The 25,076-nt window shown below is 43.3% G+C and overlaps 1 protein-coding gene across 2 annotated transcripts in view; it reads left to right on the top strand.

The window, feature by feature from the left end:
* Positions 1-25,076, top strand: part of TECRL (trans-2,3-enoyl-CoA reductase like) — a 108,722-nt gene that overhangs the window by 67,553 nt on the left and 16,093 nt on the right. For both annotated transcript variants that reach the window (XM_074950313.1, XM_074950312.1), the window contains exons 5-8: positions 17,911-18,026; positions 20,297-20,402; positions 22,632-22,704; positions 24,976-25,019. In XM_074950313.1, the coding sequence (XP_074806414.1) occupies positions 17,911-18,026; positions 20,297-20,402; positions 22,632-22,704; positions 24,976-25,019 (339 nt within the window). The remainder of the gene's footprint in view (positions 1-17,910; positions 18,027-20,296; positions 20,403-22,631; positions 22,705-24,975; positions 25,020-25,076) is intronic.

Genomic DNA, 25,076 nt, shown 5'->3' with positions numbered 1-25,076 from the left:
TACCTCTCCACTTCTTTCCTGTCCACCACGCTTAGAAGTGGGTCTTCACATCACACCTTCCCCAGGAGGTGGGTGTGAGATTCTGGACAGCTGACAGTATGCCGGCAGGAGGATGTATTGGATGGCATCTCTGTATGCTGCACTTCCGCAGCCATTGAGCAGGCAACAGTTGGGTTAAGACACAGTGCAGAAACAGGGAGCAGTTAGACAGCAATATACAACCCCGATGGAATTGTGGGATAGCACTGGAGGACTAACAGCACCCTCACTTGATTTGCGTGCATTCTCACTGCAAAGAAGGCATGTTGCCAGCCAGGTTCAGCTCTAGGATTTTTGCCACCCCAAGCAAAAAAATTTTTGGCCACCCCCACTTTTTTTTCATGCCCCCCTGCCACCAGCTTCGCCCGAAGTTCACCCTTTCCCCAAATCCCCAGCCCCGCCTCCTCCCCCGGGTGTGCCTCATTCCCCCACCATTGCTTCCTGCGGCATCCCCTCCCACAACCCTTTGCCCTAGCTCACCTCTGCTCCTCCTGCTCCCTTAAACAAGCCACCTCTCTGCTTCTCCCCATCCCTCTCAGGCGAGGGAGAGGCAGCGCGTTCAGGGGAGCAGGCAGAGTGGAGGTAAGCGAGGGTGGGGGGGAGCGCAGGAAGTAACGGGGGGGGGGGTAGAGGAACCAGTTCCCCACCCCAGCTCGCTTCCGCTCCACCACCACTGCCTCCCCCGAGCGCGCCGCCACTCGGCTTCTCCTCCCTCCCAGACTTGCCGCGCGAAACAGCTGTTTCGCGTGCAGCAAGCCTGGGAGGGAGGGGGGAGAAGCGGAGTGGCGGCGGCGCGCTCAGGGGAGCAGGCAGAGGCGAGCTGGGGCGGCGGGGGCACATTTCTAGGGGCACGGCAGGGCCGGCGCTGGAATGCCGCCCCAAGAAATGTGCCGCCCCAAGCACCTGCTTGTTTTGCTGGTGCCTAGAGCGGGCCCTGTTGCCAGCCCAGGCTGAAGTGGAATTCCAGCTCAAGCCTTCAGTCCCAGCTGTCCCTGTTAGCTCGGGCTTAATGCACCCTCCAGCCTGGGTGCGAAGTTTTTCTGTGTGGAAAGATGGGAGAATTAGGGACAACATGTGGGCTCTAGCTGGGATAACTCTGTAGGGAAGACATACCCACACAAGCTGAGTGTGGGCAGTGGCCCCTCAGTGCCTCCCGTGCACAGCTGCATAAGGTGTAATGGAGCAGCAATATGATCTGCCCCTCAGTAATCCAGGTAGGTAGCAATCACTGCGCATTACTAACCATTACTGCAAATCACTTACAGAACGGGCCCATTTTGACTGTGCCTAAGCAATGAACTAGTGCTTTGCAGACACATCGGCAAAAGGCATGTTACTGCCCGACTTTTGTCCTGGCCAAGGGCAGCTTCCGGGTCAGAGCTGCAAGATGGCACATCTCTTCCCTGCAATTTGTGATGGTCTTACAGTCCTAGCCCTCTAGGCTTTCACCTGTAGGCATTTGTGGCTGTTCTGCTGAATGAGTGCCACATAGATTTCTGCTTACCCTGGAGGGCAAAAGGCAACACCCTGAAAGGCGCATTCTTGGAGTCTGAACTCAGAATCGCAGGAGCATCTGCCCAATATGCTCTTCCCTTTGCATGTTTAGTTCCACCACTTCAGCCAGATCTTCAACTGGTGTAAATCAGCGTAAGTGTGTTGACTAGGGTTGTCAACTCTGACTGAAGCTATACTGGGAGATGTTTTTCCCCAACATGACGATGTCATTTTCTTAAAATAGCCTATTAAAATCTCCCGGATTGCTTTCAGTAATCACCAGGAGATTGATGCTGATTCTGGGAGACTCCAGGCCAATCCAGGAGGGTTGGCAACCCTAATGTTGACTTCAGTGGAGTTAATTCAATTGACCATGTATGGCCCATTGACTTCCATAGAGCTATGCTGATTTACACCAGCGCTTCTAGTGCTGTTTCATGTTTGTAGATTATTTAGTTGTAACAATAACTGAGTTTAATCTCTTCCTTCCCAGTGGTTTATGTCGCCTAAAACAGGAGCATAACCAAAGCTTAATTCCCCATTGTAAATAATGAATTTATAGCGAGGCATCAGTACCACAGGTGATAGCATCTTTCACTATTTAATCCATGTGTAGAAAGTCCTCTCCATGGGTTTCTCAATATTCATCTTACCACATTGTCATAGAATCATAGACTTTAAGGTCAGAAGGGACCATTATGATCATCTAGTCTGACCTCCTGCACAACACAGGCCATGGAATCTCACGCACCCACTCCTGTAACAAACCCCTAACTTATGTCTGAGCTATTGAAGTCTTCAAATCGTGGTTTAAAGGCTTCAAGGTGCAGAGAATCCTCCAGCAAGTGACCTGTGCCCCATGCTGCAGAGGAAGGCAAAAAGCCCCCAGAGCCTCTGGCAATCTGCCCTGGGGCAAAATTCTTTCCCAACCCCAGATATGGCGATCAGCTGAACCCTGAGCATGTGGGCAAAACTCACCAGCCAGACACCCAGAAAAGAATTCTCTGTAGTAACTCAGATCCCACCCCATCTAACATCCCATTACAGGCCATTGGGCATATCTACCGCTAGTAGTCGAAGATCGATTAATTGCCAAAATTAGGCTATCCCATCATATCATCTCCTCCATAAACTCATCAAGCTTTGTCTTGAAGCCAGATATGTCTTTAGCCCCCGCTGCTTCCCTTGGAAGGCTGTTCCATATACTAAACTGTCTCAGTTCTCAGCAGGAGGAATATTCTTCCTTACTGTGCCATTAGTTTAAATATTCAGAACTTTTATGGTAGGGTTATTCTATAACAGCATAGTTACAGTGTATAAACTATTGTATTGTACAATAAAAGGCATTTAAAACTTTTATTTATTTAAGATTTATAGTTATTAATGATTATAGTAGTGCTCCATGGCCCCAGCCAAATGAGCTGCAGCAGAGATCTGAGCACCTGAGTGCACTGGCCACCGGGCTACTGGGTATTCTGTGGTGGGTTGGCCCCCTATGCCGTTTTTTCATGAGAGAGAGCTGACTTGGTTTGGGCACCTGGCTCCCGGAGAGAGTTCACAGCTGAGAATCCCAAGCCGAGATTAGCATCTCCCTTCAGACCATCAGTCAATCATCTAGAGGGCCAGATCCATGGGAATTAGGCACCTTTGTGAATCTGGGCCCTAAACCCCATCTCTTCCCTCTGCATTTCAGGGCTTGTGAGCTTAGACAGATCTCCACTCAGCTTCTTGGCTTCTGAGCAGCCCTCTCTCTAGGCACCTAAGTCTCCCCATGCGTGATATGAGAGCCTGGGCACCTAACTTGGAGATGAAGATTCCACTTGGCCACAGGGCACCTAAAAGTTAGTTGTTATAACTCCTAAGCCACTGTTTGAATCTAACCCCAAGTGATTTAAGAGCCTAAGTGCCAATTTCAAAAATGACAAAGGCACTTAGGACCCTAAATCTCATCAAAAGACAATGGAGCTTAAACTCTTAAGTGCTTTGTCACATGAAGTACTGTAACTGGGCCTCACCTTGCCACGCTGGGCTCAGCCTCCTGGCCCCGCTCCCCAATGAGTCAGGACCACTTCTAGCTGGTGGAACACCTATGCTCTTTATTCCTGTGTCCAGTCCCCACCACCAAGCTCTAACTATTTACAGGTTCAGCCTAGCACAGGCCTCAATGGCACCAGGCTCCTAGCTCCCTCTGAGCCTACTCTCCTCTCCTGGTCTCTGTCCCCCTGGGCTCACTTCCTCCTAAGCTTTTAGCCCCTGTTAACGAGGCAGGCAGGTGTGGCCAGTTTCCTGGCCAGTCCTAACTAGTGACCAGCCCCTACCCATTTCCCCTGACTGGGTGGCAAGAGCTGTTTAGGGCTTCCTCTGCAGCGCCCTGCCACCAGTACTCAACAACTAACATTCCCTCTGAGGACAGTTCTTCTCCACAAACTAGTCTCAACAGGTGCTGCCAGGTGCTGAAAATCTGGCCAGTTGATTTAGATGCCTAAATGGGCCTGGAGCTCTTTCACAAGTTTGCCCTATGTGTCTTCCAAGCAACTAACATACTTTAGATCACTACATAGCCACTCTTAAGAGGTTTCTTCTGTTTGATTTGGAACCAATTCCAATTTTGCATACCAGAAAGAACTTTTAAAGTGTAACCTGTGTATGTAAATAATATAAAATTAATAATTTGTTCTCGCAGTTTATACAGTAATATTCCTTTAAGAAATGTCGGAGGGAAATTGTTCTCTTCCAGCTGTCTCTTCTAGTGCTGGATGGATGAGGTAATATTTACTAGACCAACTTCTGTTGGTGAGAGAGAGAAACTGTTGAACTCCATAAAGCTCTTTTAAAAGTTGCCTACTGAGTTGGTCAGAAAACGGATTATCTGTCCCTCAAAACAATTTGAGATTTGTTTATCTGGAGTTGTTAAAAAAAAAATCACTTTTTATAACAAAAAGGCATTCTGGAAAAAAAACTGGTTCAGATCAATTATTGGATATTTTTTTTCCTAAAAAATCTGCTCTATGAACTATTTTTGAGAAGTTCTTTGCCCTTTGCTAAGATGGAGGACAGACTAGATGGTCACAGTGGCCTTTTTCTTGCCTTAGAATCTGTGAATCAAAACATTTTATTTCAATTTCAACTATTTTTTTTATTTTTAATTTTGTATATATACAAGTTTTGAAGCCAAAAATCAAAACTTTTCACTCTAAAAATGTCAAAACAGGATGATTCAATATTTTCAAAACTTTTTTCAATTTTTTTCTAAAATAACATTTCTTCATAATTGATACAATTTTGTAAAACATTTCAATTGAAAGAAAATGGATTTTTCTTACAGGAAATTCCATCTATGACCAATTTTGGGCCTAATCTAGTTGGCAGAGACCTCTTTTATATATTGCCTTGTTGTGTGGCTGACAGATAGCAATACACAAGGCTCTTATTGTAAATCAGCCTCAAGCCACTCCTCTGTCTATCTAATTCACGTTTTTGTTAAAACTCTCCTTATTTGGGCAGTAATTACACAATCAGGTTTAGCTGGGTCTGTTATCTAGCCACTAAAGGTGTCAGGCACCATCATTATCCTCATAGAGGTGAAGAAAATATGATAAAAGCCAACTCAAAGAGGTGAGCATGAAGCTTTATTAATTTGCGGTTTAAGTCTGCCAATTTAATGAGGTTGTTAAGACCTGAAGACAGAACTTCATTTAGGCTTCTATTCAGCAGTGTATTTAAGCATGTGCCTAACTTTAAGAACATGAGTGCCATTGACTTCAAAGAGATTATGCATATGCTTAAAGTTAGGCAATTTCTTAAGTACCTTGCTGTTTGCGGGAATTAAAATGCTTGGTTTAACAGCAGAACTGGAATACTTATTTAGGGTTTGTCTATACATGCCACTTAGGAAAGTTAACTCGGATTAACTAAAGGTGTGAATTTAAAGTGGATTAGTGGATTAGTGAAATGCCATTAAACCTCTAGGTGTACGCTTTTATTCTGAAATAAAGTGGATTTCATTTGATTTAGATTAATTCACCTTTTAATTAAAATAAATTAGATTACGTCCAATTTAATTCTGAATAAGAGCATCGATGCAGGGGTTCCATTAATCCACTTTAAAGTTAATTCAGATTAATCTTTCTGAGGGTCCCCATGTAGATGCCTTAGATTGTAATGATTTAGATTATAAACTCTTTGGGGCAATGATTGTCTTTTTGTTCTGTATTTGTGCTGTGCCCAGCATAATAGAGTTCTGGACCAAGACTGAGGTTCTTAGATATTAGTGCAACGCAAGTCATTAGTAATAATCAGTTACACTGTTCTAAGTGCAGGAAGACTTTCATTCTCTAACTTGACTTACTACCGCACACTGCAATGGATGTCTGTTAATATAAATAATACAGTTGGTTGAAAAATGGGAATTATGTTTGATGGGAATTAAATTCTTTTGATCATTTCCCATAAAAAATCATTTTTTCACTGAAACCCCCTTTTTTCCCCATTTTTGAAAAATTGTTTTTGTTTAAAACAAAATGTGTTCAGTAAAAAAAAATTCAGCATCTGAAAACCAAGAAAACAACAAAAAACATTTTAACCAGAAAATGGGGAAAAATCACAGAAAAAATTAAGTTTGGCCAAAGAAACATTTTTTTTACTTTGGCACCCCCCCACACACACACAGTCTCTAATAAATAATGGAAACATAATGAGGATAATAGCACTTTTTGTCTTAAGCCTGCTTTCCAGACTAATCAATCTACACCACACGCCTTTGGGGCAGATAAGTAATGTAATTCCCGATGTAGAGACATGGGAAACTGAGACAGAAATGTTAAATGGTTCCAAAATAACAAAGTATACTAGCTATAAAGCTATCCCTCCCCCTGCCCCCATTCATGTCTGGGTAATGCAACTCTGTGCAGGAGGAGAGGACATGGTTTATTGAAAGGATCAGGTATTCCTGTTCCCTGAGAAAGGAAGAAACAAGTCACCTGGTTCTTCTCTTGCTTATATAACCCACACCCACTGAGCATGCACTCTCCCCTGCTAGTGATGGCTAGGTTGATGAGTGTGCTCTAGCCTTGGTTAATCGGCTGGGGTCATTTAGCTCAAGCAGGTGTGTGTTTCATGATCCTGAGTTCCCAGGTTCAGTTCTCCCCCTGCCAACAACAACCCATCCAGGTGAGCGGTGGTAAACTGGGAGTAATGCCACTGAATAAAGACATGTGAAAAGTACTTCACTTAGGAAGTAAAAATCAAATGTACGACTACAAAATGGGGGATGACTGAGTAGGTGGTAGTACTGCTGGAAAGGATCTGGTGGTTATAGTGGACCACACACAGAATATGAGTCGTCAATGCACTGAAGCTTCAAAAAAGGCTAATATGATTCTGGGATATATTAACAGTAGTGTTGTATGGAAGACACAGCAGGTATCTGTCCAGCTCCACTCAGCACTGGTGAGGCCTCAGCTGGAGTACTGTGTCCAATGGTGAGCATCACAATTTAGGAAAGATGTGGAGAAACTGGAGAGCGTCCAGAGGAGAGCAACAAAAATGATAAAAGATTTAGAAAATCTGATTTAGGAGGAAAGGTTAAAACAACTGGGCATGTTTAGTCTTGAGGAAAGAAGACTGAGGAGGGGCCTGAGAACAGTCTTCCAATATGTTAAGGGCTGTTCTAAAGCAGACAGTGATCAATTGGTCTCCATGTCCTCTGAAGATAGGACAAGAAGTAATGGGCATAATCTGGAGCAAGGGAGACTCAGGTTAGATGTTAGAAAAAACTTTCTAACTCTCTGGGTAGTTAAGCTCTGGAATAGGCTTCCAAGGGAGGTTGTGGATTTCCCATCATTGGAAGCTTTTGAAAACAAGTTGGATGAACACCTATCGGGGATGGCCTAGGTTTACTTGGTCCTGCCACAGCACAGGGGGCTGGACTTGATGACTTCTGGAGGTCCCTTCCAGCCCTACATTTCTATGATTCTATGAAATCTGTGTAAAGAAATTGGGATATGTAAGAAGAGAATCACACTCCAAGCCCTTATGTTTCAATGTATTGTGAGAGGAAGTTGCTAAATCACCAAAGAGCAGTGGTTCTCAACCTTTTCCATAACAGGACCATCTCTTCCTCTCTAGTCCAGACCTGTTCAGGACCCCTCTCCCAATGTGGCCATGTGGGAAGATACCTTGATACCTGTTTGGGAACTCCTGGGGCAGGGCTGCTTTCCACAGGTTGAGAATCTTTGCTGTAGAGAAAGCAAATCGTGGCTTGGACTCAATGTGAGATTGTGAAAGAGGCCAGGGAATGGGCTTGTATACAATACCACAGTCCAGAGGTCATCATTTGGTAAGAGGCAAGACAAATGAAGTGCACAGAGTATGCGGAAGTAACGGGAGAATAGGGGTCCCAGCAAATTTGAGTGGTCAGTGTAAAGAGGAGAAAGAGAGAGCAGTAAATGAGATGCTGATAGGATCAATGAATGGGAGAAAATGTGAGATCAAGATAGAACGTGAGCTGATGGTTGGGAGGATAGGCCAGTGGATGACTGGAAGAGTGGATCATAAATAAGCCTGGGCCTGTGGATTTTGTGGCCAATTTGATGACAATTATGTGGCAAGGCCCTCTGATTTCTGTAATGCACCACCAAGGAATTCTGGGGTAAACTGAAAACTCTGCAGTAGTGACAATAGCAAAAGAACATACAATTTTATTAACTAGTTCTACATGCTCAATGTCCTTAGTATACAATTGTCTTAACATTGACTAACACATGAAGGTATCAGAAAGCTGCATTTTGACAAAGCTTTCTGATTTGTTACACCCATTTACATCACTTGAGAATCTGGTCCCAGGAAGTAGATATGCTGAATAAGAAGGTGGGTTTTTTTTACAGTCACTTTTCTGATCATAATTTTGAGACACAAGTGACCTTAGTTCTAAACAGACACTTGGTTCATGGCTGAGATTTCTGATTCAATGCATAATGTTACATATAATGCATGTTGCTTTACTTTGGCACAACTGGACAAGCCATGAACTCATGCGTGTCAACACTGTGAACTTTGAAAGTGTAGCCTTCTGCAAAGGCAAACTGTACACACATGGTTGTTTTTTTTTCTTTAGTTAATGAAGCCAAATAGTTTTCAACTTCCAGAGCTATCAACAAAGAACAGATTGAGTTTGCCTGACACTGTATATAATGGTTTAATGTTGTTTAGGCCTTTCTTTGGCCCACATACACTCTCGGCCCTTTGTTATTGCCCAGCAGCTGCAGAGAAATCTACTGATAAGGGAAGCGGGGACCTTCCTGCTGTTGAAATTGGCCAACTGGCTGATCATAATTCATCAGATGCCAGTGCTAATAAGGCCAAGTAGAATGCTGTGATTGTTTCTCTCTCTGTCTCAGGAGCAAAAGCCACAAGCATATAACTAACCTTGCCAGAATGTCAGTTGTCCAGGAAGGCAGCTGGGAGCGTAGTGAATTTTAGGACAGGCAAATGTTTTATGCACTGTTGAGCATAACACATGTGGAAGAATGGGTGCATACATATTAAAGGCCCCCCCTGTGGGTTGTTGTTGTTGTAAGGGCAAAGACAATGTAGACAGAATTCCAAAGCACTAAAGTAGCTAACTCATTTTCCTAATTGCTAAGTGCTGATTTCTATTCCCCGACTCAGAGCGGTGCCTTCCTCGACTGAAACCCATGAGATTACTGAGAAGGTGGGGTGCTACTCACTTTGAGGAAGGCTGGTAGTCTCTGGCCATCTGACCTGTCTATATTTGGATAATTTTGTAGGAACTGAGGCTCAGCAGGGTGGATTTCCAAAAAACGTTCAGCGCTAGTCTACCTCTGGCTCCTGTTGATGTTGATAGTTTTACCATTCATGTCATTGGGAGCAGATGTAGGCCAACACTGCGTCCTGTTGGAAATCCCACTTTAAAGGTCTCTTCTGGGCTCTTACAGACCAGGAGTAACTGGGCCCTGGTCAACCACCTTCATACAACTTTTGAACAGTAGACTGTGGAGTTGACCAACACATTAGCTGGTGACTCTTAGAGGGCTGCCCAGTCCAGGTACTGATCCCACTCATTCCCTTGAGATGTATGGGTGATCTCAGTAAAAGCTTTAGGTTAGCAAGACAGGATAATTTAATCTATATCATAAAATAGCAAACATCTTTATGCAACACATTGAATGTGGCACTCAGGAGAGGTTTGTACTTTTAGAAGCAGGGGTCCCATAGCTAATCCAGGCTGCCCATGATCCACCCAGAGGCCTGGGAATGTGTAACAATTATATAAACAGTATTACTGGCTGGGAATCCCCAGTTACCTAAGGGACCCAGATCCCATTAACTTTATTCTTGGACAATCCCATCCTCGTACTCACGAACACATTCTTAACTGTTACAAGCTGAATGCACCACAGTATTTTCCATTTTTGTACAATTGTGTGGGTTAGAGCCTCGTTACTGTTGATTCTATACAAAGTCTATGTACAACATAGAACGTTACACCGAAGGAAAGCTGCGTGACTTCTGATTTATGCAGCAGAACAGCAACGGAGTTTGTACGTGTTCACGGATTGGAAGATCGTTGGATTACCTTGAACGCCTGTGATTCTTTGTATTGTAGCAGAGGAATGCCATGAGACTGGAGGAGTGATTGGGCATGCAAGGGTCCATGGACTGTTTATTAACAGCTTGTGACCTCCCACAAATTTGAAATTAACAAGGGGCTGCAAATAAACTCTCGGTCTCTCTTACGCTCTCCCCAAACATCCTCTCTGGGTTCTAGATGCAGAGTTTGAAAGCCATTTGGAACAGCAAGCTGCAGGCTGCTAATCATCTCTGTGTAACTGGAGTATCGTCCCATCGAGACCACTGCTCTGGCCTGGGCAGAATTGACTGTTGGTTTGAGAGTGTCATAAAATGTGATTATTAGGGATGTGGTTAATAGATTCTTTAGATCCTCAAAAGTGTGTTCTTGTGTCTTTTATCCCGGATCCATGGAGTCCATTTTATACAGTTCAGAAAAACAGTTCAGTTGACTGTTTAAGGACAGGCTAGGTAGGAATTTAGCCCAAGAAGTTATTGTATTGAAGAACTGATCTATATTTCAGGTTTAACTATAGCCGGATTTTTCAAAATGCTCAGTACCAGATGAGCCAGATTTCCAAAAGACCTTAGCACTCAAGACCTTATTTAGGTAGCTAAATAAGAGAGGCATGTTGCCTAGTGGATAATGCACTGGATTGGGACTTGAGAGATTTGGGTTCTCCTTCTGGTGGCCTCAGGTAAGCAGCTTAACCTCTTTTTTGCCTCAGTTTGTGAAATGGAGATAACCCTCCTTTGTGAATGGCTTTGAGACCTCTAGACGAAAAGTTCCATGGAAATGCACCTCACTGTTGTAAATAACCAGGTTTTCAAAAGGGCCACTTCATTTAGGTGCCTACAGGGGAGTTGATGGACGCTGAATTCTTTTTGAAATCTGGCCCACAAATACACCCGGTGTCCCATAACTGCCAGTCATTCTCTGCCAATGTTGGAGTTAGGTTACAGATGGGTATGCACATGTGTCACCTGGGTTGTGCCTGAATATAGACAAAGCTATAATAACTGTGCACTGATTCACGCCTCCAGTGATTCTGGGGGGTTCTGACTGAGAATTCCTCCTTGGCCCGCTGCTTCACCTCAGCCACTTGCAGCACAAGCCAGGATGGAGCCTTAAATAGCTAGAAATGCTGCTTCACTGTCACTGTAACCCCAGGCCAAGAAATACAGACCCGGGCAGACTCTGTCTGCAGGAATTAAAATATAGCACCGCGGATTTGGGGAGATGTTCAGGAGTTGGGAACAAAAAAGTTGTTTGACTATCCGGATAGCACAGCAGGACTTTACCGTCCGCTGCCAACCTGCCTCCAAAATCCTTAACAACAGTTGAGATAAAAGGCCAAAAACAGAGATCATTTGAAGATATTGCCAAAATGGTGCCCTGTTGACTTTCCTGAGGTTGCAGAAGTATAAGTGGGGGTAGAAATTGGCCCAGAAGCTAATGCTGTATATTAAGATTTGACACAGTAACACTTGGAGATGGGATTTTTTCAAAGGAGTTTAAGGGAGTTAGGCACTCAGTGCTGTAGGATTTGGGTGCCTGTGGGTGTTGAGTCCCTAACTCTCTTAGGTTCCTTCGAAATCCCAGCCACTATCAACACACACACACACACACACACAGTAATGGTCTCTATAATGAATATAAATAGAAAATATGCAGTATCATATTGACTGTGTGGTATGCACTGTATCCATTTGGCCTAGACTCAGGGTTGTACACCCAGCCACCCTCTGTCTTTCATTCGTCAAAAAACTAAACTCAGTCCTTTAGATAACTTATTTACTGCCTCTGTGGTCTTTTGTCCACATGATTGCCCCATACATGCTTAAAATATGTCATTGCTATTGCTTTGCTGATAGCCTCAGGCAATGACCCAAACTCATTGCTCCTAGCAAGGGTGCTCTCTCAACCACTCCCATCAGCTCCCCTCCCTGTGCGCACAGTACCTTGTTCGCATCGCTCACTGACGGAGGTGTCACCCATGAACTGGCAAACTACCCTTACATGGCATGGAAAGAGCCAAGGTACGTAGCTGAGAAAAGAGCAGCCGGGAAAGGTTAAATGGCCTCTCTGGAGTACCATCCCGCAGCTCACCATAAATGAAATAATACTAGACTATTCCAAAATGCAATATGATCCACACTAGGGGTCTGTTCCATGGCAGGGTAAAAAGGGCATGTCAAAAGTGTTATATGGAAGAATCAGCTAGTATATTCTCATAAAGACTTATTTGTGACTCTGTGGGGTTCTGGTTTATAAGTATGGAATTTTCCTGCTATTTCTTATTACATCAAAATAACGTTTCTACTTTGTCCTTCAGGCTCCAGTTCCTCCCTCCCCCAATTTATCTTCTTTTTATCTCTTTTGATTTAACTAGTGCATGAAGTGCAATTAGCTGGCATTAGAAATCCTGTGATCCCCTCTGGTGGTCCCACTGGGCTCATGTCGAGGCTCTAATCCAGCTGCATCAACCAGTCAGAGAAATTGTCTCATGTCTCTGCCACATTCCATCTGGGTTACAAGCAATGAATAACTTTAAGGAGCTCCTTTCACCTCTTCTGCAGTCATGTCTCCTAAATATACTTACTGCCTCATGTGGTTTGGGATTATAATCCCTGACCTGATTATTATTCAGGATAGTCAGGCTTCATTGGCATGACACACTGTACAAATTCTACCAAAGGGTAAATAAAATAAGAGCCAGACCTCTCGGGAGCTGTCAGCGGTCGGAATAATCTGATCCATGCAGGATGAATGAGGGATCAGGCTGGGTATGAGGTTTGCTCCCCTGTGTCCCTTTGTCATTAATCAACATTAATGCTGATAGAATTAACACGCTAGGGGATACTATCGTTCTATAATCTCAGATCACTTTTTGTGATATTTTTAGTAGGTCAGAAGTTATTGAATAACCCATTGAGCGTCTGATGTTCAGACATGCTAAGTGCCCAGCAGCTCCAAATGAGACCAGTCTGAGCTCTGGTTCCTCTGAAAATCAATCACTGAGCAAGTGCGCCATTTTCAGAAGCATGTTACAACTGCTGGCAGAGAGTGGCTCTTTGTCCCCTCCTAGTGGCTGGACCATGAGTGGATGTTTATGAGTCTGCTACTGCCTTCAAGCTAACTGGTGTGGTCTTGTAGCTCAAGGGGTACAGGCTTTAGATCCAGAGTTTCCAAATTCAGTCCCTGCAGCTGACCCCTCCTGTGGCTTTGTTACAAGAGCACCAAGGCATTGTTTGGCCTTTTATTTTCAAAAAGGAACTAGTGGGTTGAAAAATGTTTGAAAATAAAGTTGGCTTGGGGGGCAGGGGTAGCCTAGATGACCTCTTAAAGTCCCTTCCGGTCCTATATTTCTATGATTCTATGCACAAAGAATTGGAGTGTTCCCACACACCCAATTGTGGACTACACATCTGATTGTGCCAGTGGTTAACAAGGCAACAGGAGATGGTGTGGGCAGGGAGAAATAGAGGCCCCTCTGATAGATCAGTGAGTAAAGATGCTCCTAAGCACCTGGTGATGAGCTCCTGCCCATAATGGGTTTGCCCCCCCAAAAAAGAAAGACTTCTTCAATGCCACCAAGCAAATGGGACAGTGGCAGATTTGTGGCATACTGGGAGGGAGAGAAAAGGGGAGGCAGCTATGCACTGCGTGGGATATGAGAAACTCCTAGTGGGGACAGAAAACGAGGGCATGTCCCTTCTGAGAGTGGTCCACACTCGTACAGAGCAGCACACACTGTTGTACAGGGGTCGCTAGAAGTGTCCCTGACAGAGTCAATGTCCACCACAGGAAGGTTTGTTTCAGAACACTCTCCCAACAGTAATACTAACTATAGAGCTCATCAGCATTTTTAGTTGAAAAGGGATTTCCCCAATTTTTTTTTAAGGCAAACTTTTGCAGAAGAAATTCATTTTCAATGGTGTTTTTTTTTCCAGGTTTTCAAAGACTAACTGTATACCAAACATTTTATTGGCAAAGATTTTCAGTCTTTGAAAACTGCTTTTTTTGTGTGTGTGTGTCCAAAGTGGTTTTCAACAACTAAAGTATCGTGGGTTTGGGTTTACATTTTTTCATTGAAAAACTGACTTTTTGAAGGAAATTTCCACCAAAAAAATGAAAAAGAAACCCTGAATATTTCTGGGAAAAAATGGTATTTTTATCAGCTCTAAATAATAATCCCCAGCACTTATCCCATGTGCTGCCCCATGCAGCGATCCAGACATCATCTCTCCCTGCCGGCCCAGACCTCCTTTGATTGCAAGACTGATGACAGGCTCCGGGATCATGTGCCACTAAAGTCTGCAATGAAGTGTTTTGTTTTGGAGACTGATGACATGTAAGCCCTTCCCTGTCCCTATAGACCACCTTGGTCAGGTGGGGCTTAGTGTCATAGACCTATCATGACATGTTGTTGGTGTTGCTGGTGTGTGAGGTTGCTCCTTGTGGTGATAAAGCACAGCATATACAACTCAACTGTATCTCTGAGTGGCTTGTTCCTCTGGCATATGGAATCAGCTAGCCCATAGCTTGTATATTACTGCTGCTTGGGCAAAATCAGGCTATACTCCATCCACAGGGCCCTGCCTGATTCTCCGCCTTCTGTCTGAGTCTGAAATTGGGCAAAGGGTCAAGAGAGAACATGTTTCTGCTGCCGTGCCAAGTAGCCACACACTGCTGCTCTGTTCCTGGCTAATCCCCACAGAACAGCTGCTGTGAGCTGTCAGCAATGGGCTGGGATTCATGCTGGGTGATCTCAAGCAAGCTACTCGCCTCTCTCTGCCTGTCCGCTCTCCCACCCTTTGTCTATTTAGTGGATAAGCTTTTCCTGGCCGGCACTGTCTCTTACGATGTGTTTGCACTGCACTTAGCACAGTGGGACCCCCAGACTGATAGACATCACTGTAGTATCACTTATAATCATTCTCACTTGCACCCAGGCGTGCTGCACTGGGAAGTCCATGGTGAGACTGGTTTTTTAAGGACGTCTTGACCCCTCGCACTCCAGACCCATTCACTCCACAAACTCTGGCAGCCTCAGCTCACTTGGGGATGAAGTGGCATGTAAGAGGTGACCAGACCTCACACTGGCCTCTCTGCCCCCGGGCTGTGCCCTCTTTTATACAGACTCAGCATTTTTCCTTCTTCCCGCCTGTCTACTGACGGACCGGGTTAGGGAAACACTTACTTGGGGAGAGGGGAATTGTGCACAGGCCTAATTCAATTGAACAAAACCTTCTGAAAATTGAGCCTTACATTTATCGGCTGAGATTTTCAAAGCCACCACATAGAATTGGATGCTCAATTGGGACGTTAGTGGATTGACACCATCAGGGAATTTGTCCCATAGTAGCTAACAGGGGAAAAGGGAAGAGTTTTAGTGTCCCAAAATAAAAGCCATCCCAATTTAAAGATTAGCGCTCAAGGAAAGTCTCTCTGTTGCAGTCATTTATAAGCACTGCTAAAGATAGATTTCAGAAACAATGCATGGGGAAAGGGGGTCCACTGAGGGATTGCCAAGCACTATTTGGAGAAAGCTATTCAAAATTAAATTCATTTAAACCACAGGCGTGTAACATGTAGCGTTCTAAAGCACTGCAAACAGCCACCTTTAAGCTAAATAGTCCATTAGTTATGAATATATAAACTCCTTTCCGCAGTGTTATGCACTTGAGTTACAATTTGCTCATTACAATCTCTTGTACATGTGTAGTACAACATGGTTTTAATCTGGGATTTCATTCCAGAGAGGCTAGACAATCAGATCCATGCTCCTCGTTGTTCTGGTCACATTATATTTCCCCCAGCAGGGATTCTCTAAAAAGCTTTGTGTCAATATCAATGGAAGGCTGTTTTCCATGAGCTGGACTGTAACTTTACAATCTGCCCTGAGAAAAGGGCGATACATAGCTGCATTGCCCAATGGAGAGAATAGAGAATGGAGTGTGAGTGAGCGCTGGTCTACACTAGGAAATTAGGCTGATATAACTTTGTTGCCTAACCCCCAGTGTAGACAGCGCTACGCCAAAGGGAGATTTCTCCCGGCAGCCTAACTACCGTCTCTCAGGGAGGTGGAGTACCTGCGCCGATGGGAAAACCCCTCCTGTTGGCGTAAGTGGTGTTATCCCTGAAGCGCTACAGTGACACAGCTATAGCATTTTCAGTGTAGACAAGCCCTCCGACTATTCCTCCCCCGCTCCCCCCAAGTCAACCCAATGGCTTCCCGCCTTTCCCCTTGCTGTGGGGCAGGAGTACGGCCTGGTCTACACTTAAAACAAATACCGGCATAGATGTGTCAGACAGGGGTGTGGAAAAACCCACAAACCCAGCAACATAGCCATGATGACAAAGGCCCCAGTGTAGACACAGCTATGCCGACAGAAAGTGATTTCTGTCAGCATAGTTAATGTCAGCTGGGGAGGTTCCTACACGGCAGAACTTCTCCTTCTCTCAGAGTATGCCGTGTCTACACTGGGGGCTCTGCTGACATAGCTATGCTGGCATTGGCTCTGTAGTATACACCTAGCCTAAGGGCTGGTCTACACTGAACACTTACCTCAGCATAGCTACATCTCCAAGGGGTGTGGACAATCCACACCCTTGAGAGACCCAGCTGTGCTGACTGAACCCCCGGGATAGACAGTACAGTTCTTCTGCCGACCTAGCTCCCACCTCTCGGGGAGGTGGGTTAGTGATGGGATAACCCCTCCCGTCACTGTGTTGAGCGTCTACACTGAAGCGTTTACTGTTCTGAATTAGAATGAAAAGTCAAAATCTTGCAAATTTTTATGAAGCAAAAATCCAAACTCAGATTTCAGGTTCGGTCAGTTAAATCACTTTGTTTCAATTTCAACCATTTTTGAGGGTTTTTTTCCTCCCATTTGCTTGTATGATAATTAGCTCAAGTTTTGAAATGAAAAGTTATTTTTGAACCGGAAATTAAACCTTTTGACAATTTGGAAACTTTTTTCAAACATTTTCCAGCTGAAAAAAATTGTCAGAGCTGATCCCCGGACTTCAGGGATGTTTTGGCTTTGCATTGGCATAAGAACAGCCATACTGGGTCAGATCAAAGGTTCATCCAGCCCAGTATCCTGTCTTCCAACAGTGGCTAATGACAGGTGCCCCAGAGGAAATGAACAGAACAGGTAATCGAGTGATCCATCCCCTGTTGTCCATTCCCAGCTTCTGGCAACAGAGGCTAGGGACACCATCCCTGTCCATCCTGGCTAATAGACACTGATGGACCTAACCTCCATGAATTTATCTAGCTCTTTTTTGAACACTTTTCTAGTCTTGGTGTTCACAACATCCTCTGGCAAAGAGGTTAACTGTACTTTGTATAGAGAAACACTTCCTTTTGTTTGTTTTAAACCTGCTGCCTATTAATTTTATTTGGTGACTCTGAGAAGGAGTAAATAACACTTCCTATTTACTTTCTCCACACCAGTCATGATTTTATAGACCTCTATCCTATCTCTCCCCCCCCCAAGTTGTCTCTTTTCCAAACTGAAAAGTCCCAGTCTTATTCATCTCTCCTCATACGGAAGCTGTTCCGTACCCCTAATAATTTTTGTTGCACTTTTCTGAACCTTTTTCAATTCCAATATTTTTTTTTTGTGATGGGGTGACCACATCTGCACACAGTATTCAAGCTGTGGTGTACCACTGGGCCCTTTGCCATGGCAGATCAAATACTTAGGTACTTCTTCTTATTATTATTCCTTTGTTGTTCAATTCCCCACCCTGAGAAGTCTTTTTTTCATTTCTAGGTTTTTCTGACTGAATACAGTGGGCCTCTACTAATCTACTTGCTCTTTTACATTCGTCTCTCAAGTATTTATGCTGAAGAGGAGAATATGGAGAGCTTCCGCCACCCAGTAGTTCAGTAAGTGCATGAACCAAAGTCATGCAGGACGGTAAGCCATTAAATGTTCCAGATGAATGGATGACGAGACTGTTGTTTCTTAATGCTCTCTGTTGTTTCTGTAATGCTAGAGCCCAGAGAGGGCTTGACCCTACATTCCTTCCACATCCAAACCTCTCCTCTCTGAACTCAATGAGAGTTTCAGGTTGTTGTTGTTATTGTTAATTATTATTTGTATGACAGTAGTACCATGTGGTCCCACCCCAAAATGGAACCCTGTTGCGTTCAGCATTGTGTGCGTGTGTGTGTGTGTGTGTGTGTGTGTGTGTGTGTGTGCATGCACAGTGGGAGATATAAACTATTCAGGGCAGGAACTATCTAAATAGACAAGCCAGAGGAAAGGTGTGATGGGAAACACAGGTGGGAAGTGACTCACCCAAGGTCATGCAATAGATCAGTGGCAGAATGAGGAATAGACTCCAGGACCTCAGTCCTGTGCCCCCTATCCGTTAGACCAGAGTACCTCCCAGTAACAAAATGAATTCAGGATCAGGACCACAGCGTAAAGGATGATCTTATAAGATTAATGGCATCAGTCTTCAGCAAAGAGGATACCCAGATCTGCTCTTTTCAGGTAGTAAAGAAGAAGCATTGTCAGAGGAGAACATTCAGAAACAAAGTGATGAATAAATGGAGAGTTTTTCAAAAGGCTCTAAGAAATTTAAGTGCAAGGCTCTGTTTGAATGAGGCCCATGCTCCTAAATCCTGTAGGTACTTTTGAAAATCTCACTCTGAAAGTTCAACCTGGACCAGACGGGATCCATCCAAGAGTTCTGAAGGAGCTTAACAACAGTTGCTGAGCTACTAATAAAAAAATATTCAGCAGAGCAGCCCATGGGCACAGCAGTCCTTTTGTGTGCTATCGGCTGTAGGATCGGGGGAATCTAAATAGATAAGCGAGAGAAAGGTTGGGAGGAAGGAAGTAATATCAGAGACTGGGAGGGAGATGGGGAAATAAGGCACAGAAAGATTGAGTTGGGAGAACTGTGCATAGAACGCAGAATAATTCTTGAGTAACACAGTGCCAAAAGACCAAGTAACACGTGGGTTCTCCTCTGGGTTGTACATTTAACAGGAGATAGAGGGTTTTAATAGAAGAGAGGCCAAAATATCTGCATACTTTATCTGGGGGCTGGGATGCAGAGAGTCTTTCTGCGGATCCTTTTAAAGCTATTTAGTTGTGGTTCCTGATGTAAGCCAAATGTTTTTAAAATTCCTGACAAGAAGGAAAGTGTGATTCAGCCTTCTGCACAGTCGTTAATTACCTGATTTTCGTAAGCTCAAACCTTGCTGATTTAATTACCTCAAAAATTGTTTAATCTTTGACTTTTATTGGGAATTTTGTACGGTGGCCAAAGTATTTGAAACTTCACACACTGAAAATCACTTTTCATTTATGTCTCATAATTGGCTTTCAATGAGACAGGCACAGCTAGTACGGTAAATACAACCGAGATAAAATGCTGCCATGAATCACTCTTGACATTTGTTTTTTAAACCCAATCTTTATGAGCTGCAGCTCGTTCTCTGAAGCAAATCAGAAGTGCTGGTGGTTGTTTCATAATCCTCCTCAAAAGGGAATCAGTGTAATAAATTCTATAACAATTATCTCGTTCCATTGTAACGTGGAACAAAAAAAGCCATTGCAATGGATTCACTTTGCAACAAAATCTTGTTTTGAGTCCGCAAGGAAATGAAATACAAACTACCTCTGTGCAGCTACTGTACTTACTAAAGGGCAAGCAAACCATTCAGAATGTTTTCAAATGTCAGACACATCCTACGAGAGCATTAAGATATCCCTAAAATGTGTGAGACGTCTGTTTGAAGCATTGCAGGCGTCTGCTTGTATACACAGCTGTCCTGTTTTAATCGACTGTCATAGCTGTACATTACATTCTGAGCCTGCTGTGTCCTTTTTAATTCAAGGTGGGTAAAATATGTTGCTTCCATGGTAAAATGGATACAATGTTATATAACTCTGTGAAAACGATTCCATGAATATCAGGATTCAGTTGCTTTCGCGAAGGCAAGGTCTATGCCCAGAGATTTCAAGCGTGACTCTTCAGTTCTAAACTATCAGTCCTTATTCTTTATGTGAAAATAAAGTGTGATGTAGCAGAAAGTGTGTGGGTGTTTTTTGTTGTTGTTTTGTTTAAAAAAGAAAAAAAAACGACCTCACCACCCATCTTTCATGTATCTTCATTCCCCTTTTTTCATTGTTTTTCCAGCTTGGCCTGCTTCTGTCATTGTTTACACTATGTCAGACATCTTCTGGAGACGTTATTTGTTCACAAGATTTCCGGAGGTCACACGCCTCTGAAAAATATGATAAAGGTGACAATTATATTTATCATTCTATTCAATATAGAGAAGGACCTCATGCTAACGGGGCCCAGAACGATGACAGGAAAGAAAATTCATTTGTTTTCTAGGCCCAGTAATTATGTTCCCTTTACAGTATTTAAACCACCTCAGGATCCCGCCTTCAGAGGGCGTAGCATTTCTCTGACGGAATGGTATTGGTTTGCCGTATTATCCGTATTATTATTATCCGTATTATTGGTTTGCTGTATTATCCGTATTATGTTAACAGCTGGAGTTCACAACTAAAATCCGACTCTACTGTGATACTTGCTGAGCAAACGTAAAGTCAGAGACAGTCCCTGCCTTGAAGAGGTTACACTCTAAAGAGACAATGCAACTGAAGGTTTATTATCCTTGTTTTAGAGATGGGGGGGCCGAAGCAGGGAGAACATCATGTGACTTTCCCAAAGTCACATGGGGATGCAGTGATAGATAGATGAATAGAACTAAGGTCTCCAAAGCATTTGTCGGGCACCTTAAGGAAAACTCCATCCTTCCTCTTGCTCCAGCTGCTGTATTATGAAGTAAGCTGTAGCTAAGTATGAGGAGCAATAGGGAACGTTAAACGAAACGTCTTTCAGATATGTTTAAGCTTTGTAGTCGAGAAGAAAAGGTTTGGCTCTGCAGACAGACCCCTTTGACCCAAGCAAGGAAGGAGATAAGGTTTAGTGGGCATGTGCTGAGGAGGATGCTAACTTTCAAATGAGATGTAAACTTGAGGTCTTAATAAAAACAGCACCTCAGAATAAGAGGTAACAGTCCCAAAAGCACCTGTAACTTTCCAAAGGGACTTAGGCACTTGGGAGGAACACTGATTTTCACTGTCATTTAGGCACTGATGAGAATTAGATCCTGTGGTAGTTTTGGTAAGAAGTAAAGTATTCACCAGGGCATCTGTGCAAGATTACAACTGGGTTATTATATGGTACCCTCTCTTTCAACCCCATCATTTCAGTTCAATGGGGTTTTCTTCAGTCACCGTCAAGCAACTGCCATGCTCCATCTGCAGAAATGGCTCTCTCTCACAGGTGGACGAAGTGATGCTGAATACATAGGATCAGGTACAGTGCAACTGAGTTAATTTCAGTGGAACTGCACCTGCCCCCATCAGGGCCAGATCAGATCCATAAGACCCAGTCCTGCAACAAACTCCATTTGGGTTGCGCTTCATTCCTATATTGAGTCCCATTGACTGCAGGTTGCAAGGAACCTCTGGAATGGAATTAATGCCCAGTAAAGTACTTTGGGGTTCTTGTTGTTGAAAGAAGTGATAGACATCTAAGACAACATCAAGAAAACATTAGCTGTAGATAAAAGGTCTTTGAGGCCGGGACTGTCTTTTTCTTTTGTGTTTTTACCACACCTAGCGCAAGGGGATCCTGGTCCATGACCAGTAATGCTCACGCTACTATGGCAAGACAAATAAATTACAATAATCAATAAATGTTAACTCAGTTCCACAAAAATGTGTGTGGGAGATTTAAAATGCTAATGCATTTTACCCAAAGAAAACGCACATTTGCTGAATAAGTGACTACAAGAGTTACTGATGTTGGACGAATAGCACATACAAAGCTTTGTCACAACCGGTAATACTTTATCCAGGAATAATATTCCACTCAGTGTAGTCCCCAAAAGGGAACTTATTTGCATATGTACTTCTTTGTGACTTGCTTTTTATTGCCTTTGAAGTTTTACCTATGTATGACCATTGCTATCTCAGTTTGGAACATAGGAGCTGAAAACAAATTACAGATTGACAAGCTGAACCTAGCTACAATCATCTCTTACAAATAGATTTTAGATCTGTATGAGTCAGAAGGAATATGCCTGTACCATAGCAGAGTCTAGTTATATTGCACTCTGATAAAGTGACACTCCTTTTATTGGGCTAGATCATTGATTTACCGCGATCCCTTGGTAAGGGAAAGAACAAAAGTGGCGATGCTCTAGGAACAGGCCAAGAGTCATTTAACTCACTGTTAAAAATCTGCTTCTAATTTCCAATTTGGACTTAATAATTCTTAAGAGGGAAGAATAAAAATTATTTTTATTAATGAATCATCTTTAAAAAGCACTGTAGTCATCTGGACTTGGAGCACTGCCGCTAGAAAATGTATATTAAGTTATAATTTGAATTTACCTGTAATATTTCCCCCTAAAATGTATCTTTTTCTTTTTTTTTTTTCCCTATTCCAGGGCTGTGCCTTTTACTGGGGATTCACTTCTTGGATTGCTTACTATGTCAATCACCCCCGATACACTCCACCATGTATGTACCATGGAAATGACATTGTTTTTTTAAATCTTTCTGGGTCCAATCTTACGCTCACTGAAATCAGTGGAAGTTTGGGCCTTGAGTTCAATAGAAGTAGGATCAGACCATTTGCCCGTACAAAGCATAGGCGTGCATTATTTGTCAGTAGAAAGATTAATGTAAGCATCCCTCTTGTACTATGGCTGTGAACATATGTTACTGTTTAACCCAGCTTAATCATCACTGAGTTTTGTGAACATGAAATATTAGCCAATTGAAAGAAACAGTGTGATAAGTATTATTCTCACCTCTGCAATATGTTTACATTAAAAAATATACAAGGGGATAAGAGCTGGATGAGTATTTTCAAATGAGAACATTCTTGCTTGATATAGAAACTGCCTTTTTATGAAAACGAAAAGATTTGTGAACCCAAGAAGGCTTTATCAAATATTTGCAGCAACACTGGGGGAAAAAATCTTCATTTTTCCTTTTCTTTTTCGTGTACAGTCTTCATTCATCATTGTTGCACCACTAGACTTTCTGGGTGTTTTTTGTCGAGTCATTGAACTTCCCTTTTTTCTTGGTTGTGTTCAGGCATAACCCTCAGAGCTTTCTTCCATTCATGTGCTTGGTTGTCGCACCTTCCTTCGGCTATTTCATTTTGCTGGCGCTTCATCTTTGTACTTCTCCTTTTCTTTTCTTTTCTTTTCTTTTCTTTTCTTTTTTTTGGTATGTGTGTTGTCAGGACACTGTCTGTGGGTTTTGGGAGAATACAGGATTTGCCCTGCCAATTTCAGTTACTCATATTAGTGTCACAGTGGGATTTTTTTTGAAAGTTCATAAATGGCATATGTTCAATTTTAAAAAATCATCACGTTTCATTTTGAAAAATGGCATTTCTTCAAATGACCTTTTAAGTTTGTGTGGAAATGGCAGTGGTGGATTGAACTTCTGTGTGAAAACGAACTCTTAGATTCTGGGTCATTGAATCAGCAGGCACTGAACGCAAGTATTTATTTGAAACGCATGTTTTTTTCCCCTTAGAATACGCTGAAGTATCTAATTCCAAGGACAGCCATTTTGTCTATTCCTTCTACAGTTCTCAGTGGAGGTCATCTCCACATCGGGTGCTCTTATTCCTAAAACTACTGCTCTTGAAATGATGCTTCTGGAGTAAACCTCAGTGAGCTGGATGGTACCATACTCAGATGATTCAGCAAAGAATTATATGAATGTCAGGCCCTTCCTTTTGGGAAATATACATGGGCAGACCCCTGAGTCTCAGACCCAGAGACAGTTAATTTGGTGACACTCAGGTGACTGGGGAATAGCATGCAGGTATAACGAGTTGAGCTAGGTTGAAAAGGGAACCTGGAAGAACATCTAATTAGCAGACACATGCTCAGCAGCAGTGGCAGCTGTGCTGGCCGTCCTGGCAGCTGCTGTCATGGCATGTCACCCTTGCTCAACTGAGGAGCTGCGTGTCAGCCCAAGTTGAGACAAGCTGGGTTTGGGAAGGAGGAAAGGTAGGACAGGGGGTTGGAGTAGATGACCTCCTGAGGTCCCTTCCAACCCTGATATTCTACGATTCTATGACACGGGAAGGATCTGCAGAATCAATGACAGTGAACATGCTCTGTGCGCCTAAAACTACGATTGAAGCTCTGGAGGAAGGCTGCAACCCTCTGAGATGTTCATGATGTAACACTATCATGATGCATAGATACCAAAGGGGTACGGAAATGCAGGGTTGGGTAGCTGAACATTGTAGGGAATAAATGTATTTATTGAGGTGATCTGGCTGAGTTGCTGGTACTTGATATATGATGCCTTAGTGCTACAAAAAAAGAAGGGCAGGATACATCTCAGCTTCATTAATAGTGGAGGCAGTGTGGACTAGCTGATTAAAACACCTCTATTGGAAGCAGAAGATTTGGCTTCTAGTCCCACTACTGCCATTAGCCTTTGGATGCCCTTAAGCATGTCTCTGTGCCTCACTCCCCCATCTGTAAAACGGGGAGAATGATGCTTGCCTCTTTTGTAAAGATGTATGGGTAAAAGGTGCTCTATGTATCACTATTAATTAGTGACAAAGAGACTGGCATTGACCCAAATACATTTGTTATCTGCATAATGCTCAGACAATGTGGGTGAAATTCACCCTTGTGCAAAGTCCCTGAGGGACATAAGCATTTCTAGCACTCTGCACCAGGGTGAACTTCACCTATAGTGAACCATGCACATAGACTAAAGTGTAACTTATTATTTCCTTCTGTTTTCCAGCATTTGGCAACAGGCAAGTTATTTTTGCTGCCCTCGCTTTTCTGGTATGTACTCAAATAAAGTATTAAGGATGCTTATGGGATAAAACAAACTCATTATTT

Source organism: Natator depressus, chromosome 4 (genome assembly GCF_965152275.1).
Source record: "Natator depressus isolate rNatDep1 chromosome 4, rNatDep2.hap1, whole genome shotgun sequence".
Classification (NCBI taxonomy): Eukaryota; Metazoa; Chordata; order Testudines; family Cheloniidae; genus Natator; species Natator depressus.
The sequence above is the reverse complement of the archived record's forward strand: the minus strand, read 5'-3'. Positions and strand labels throughout refer to the sequence as shown.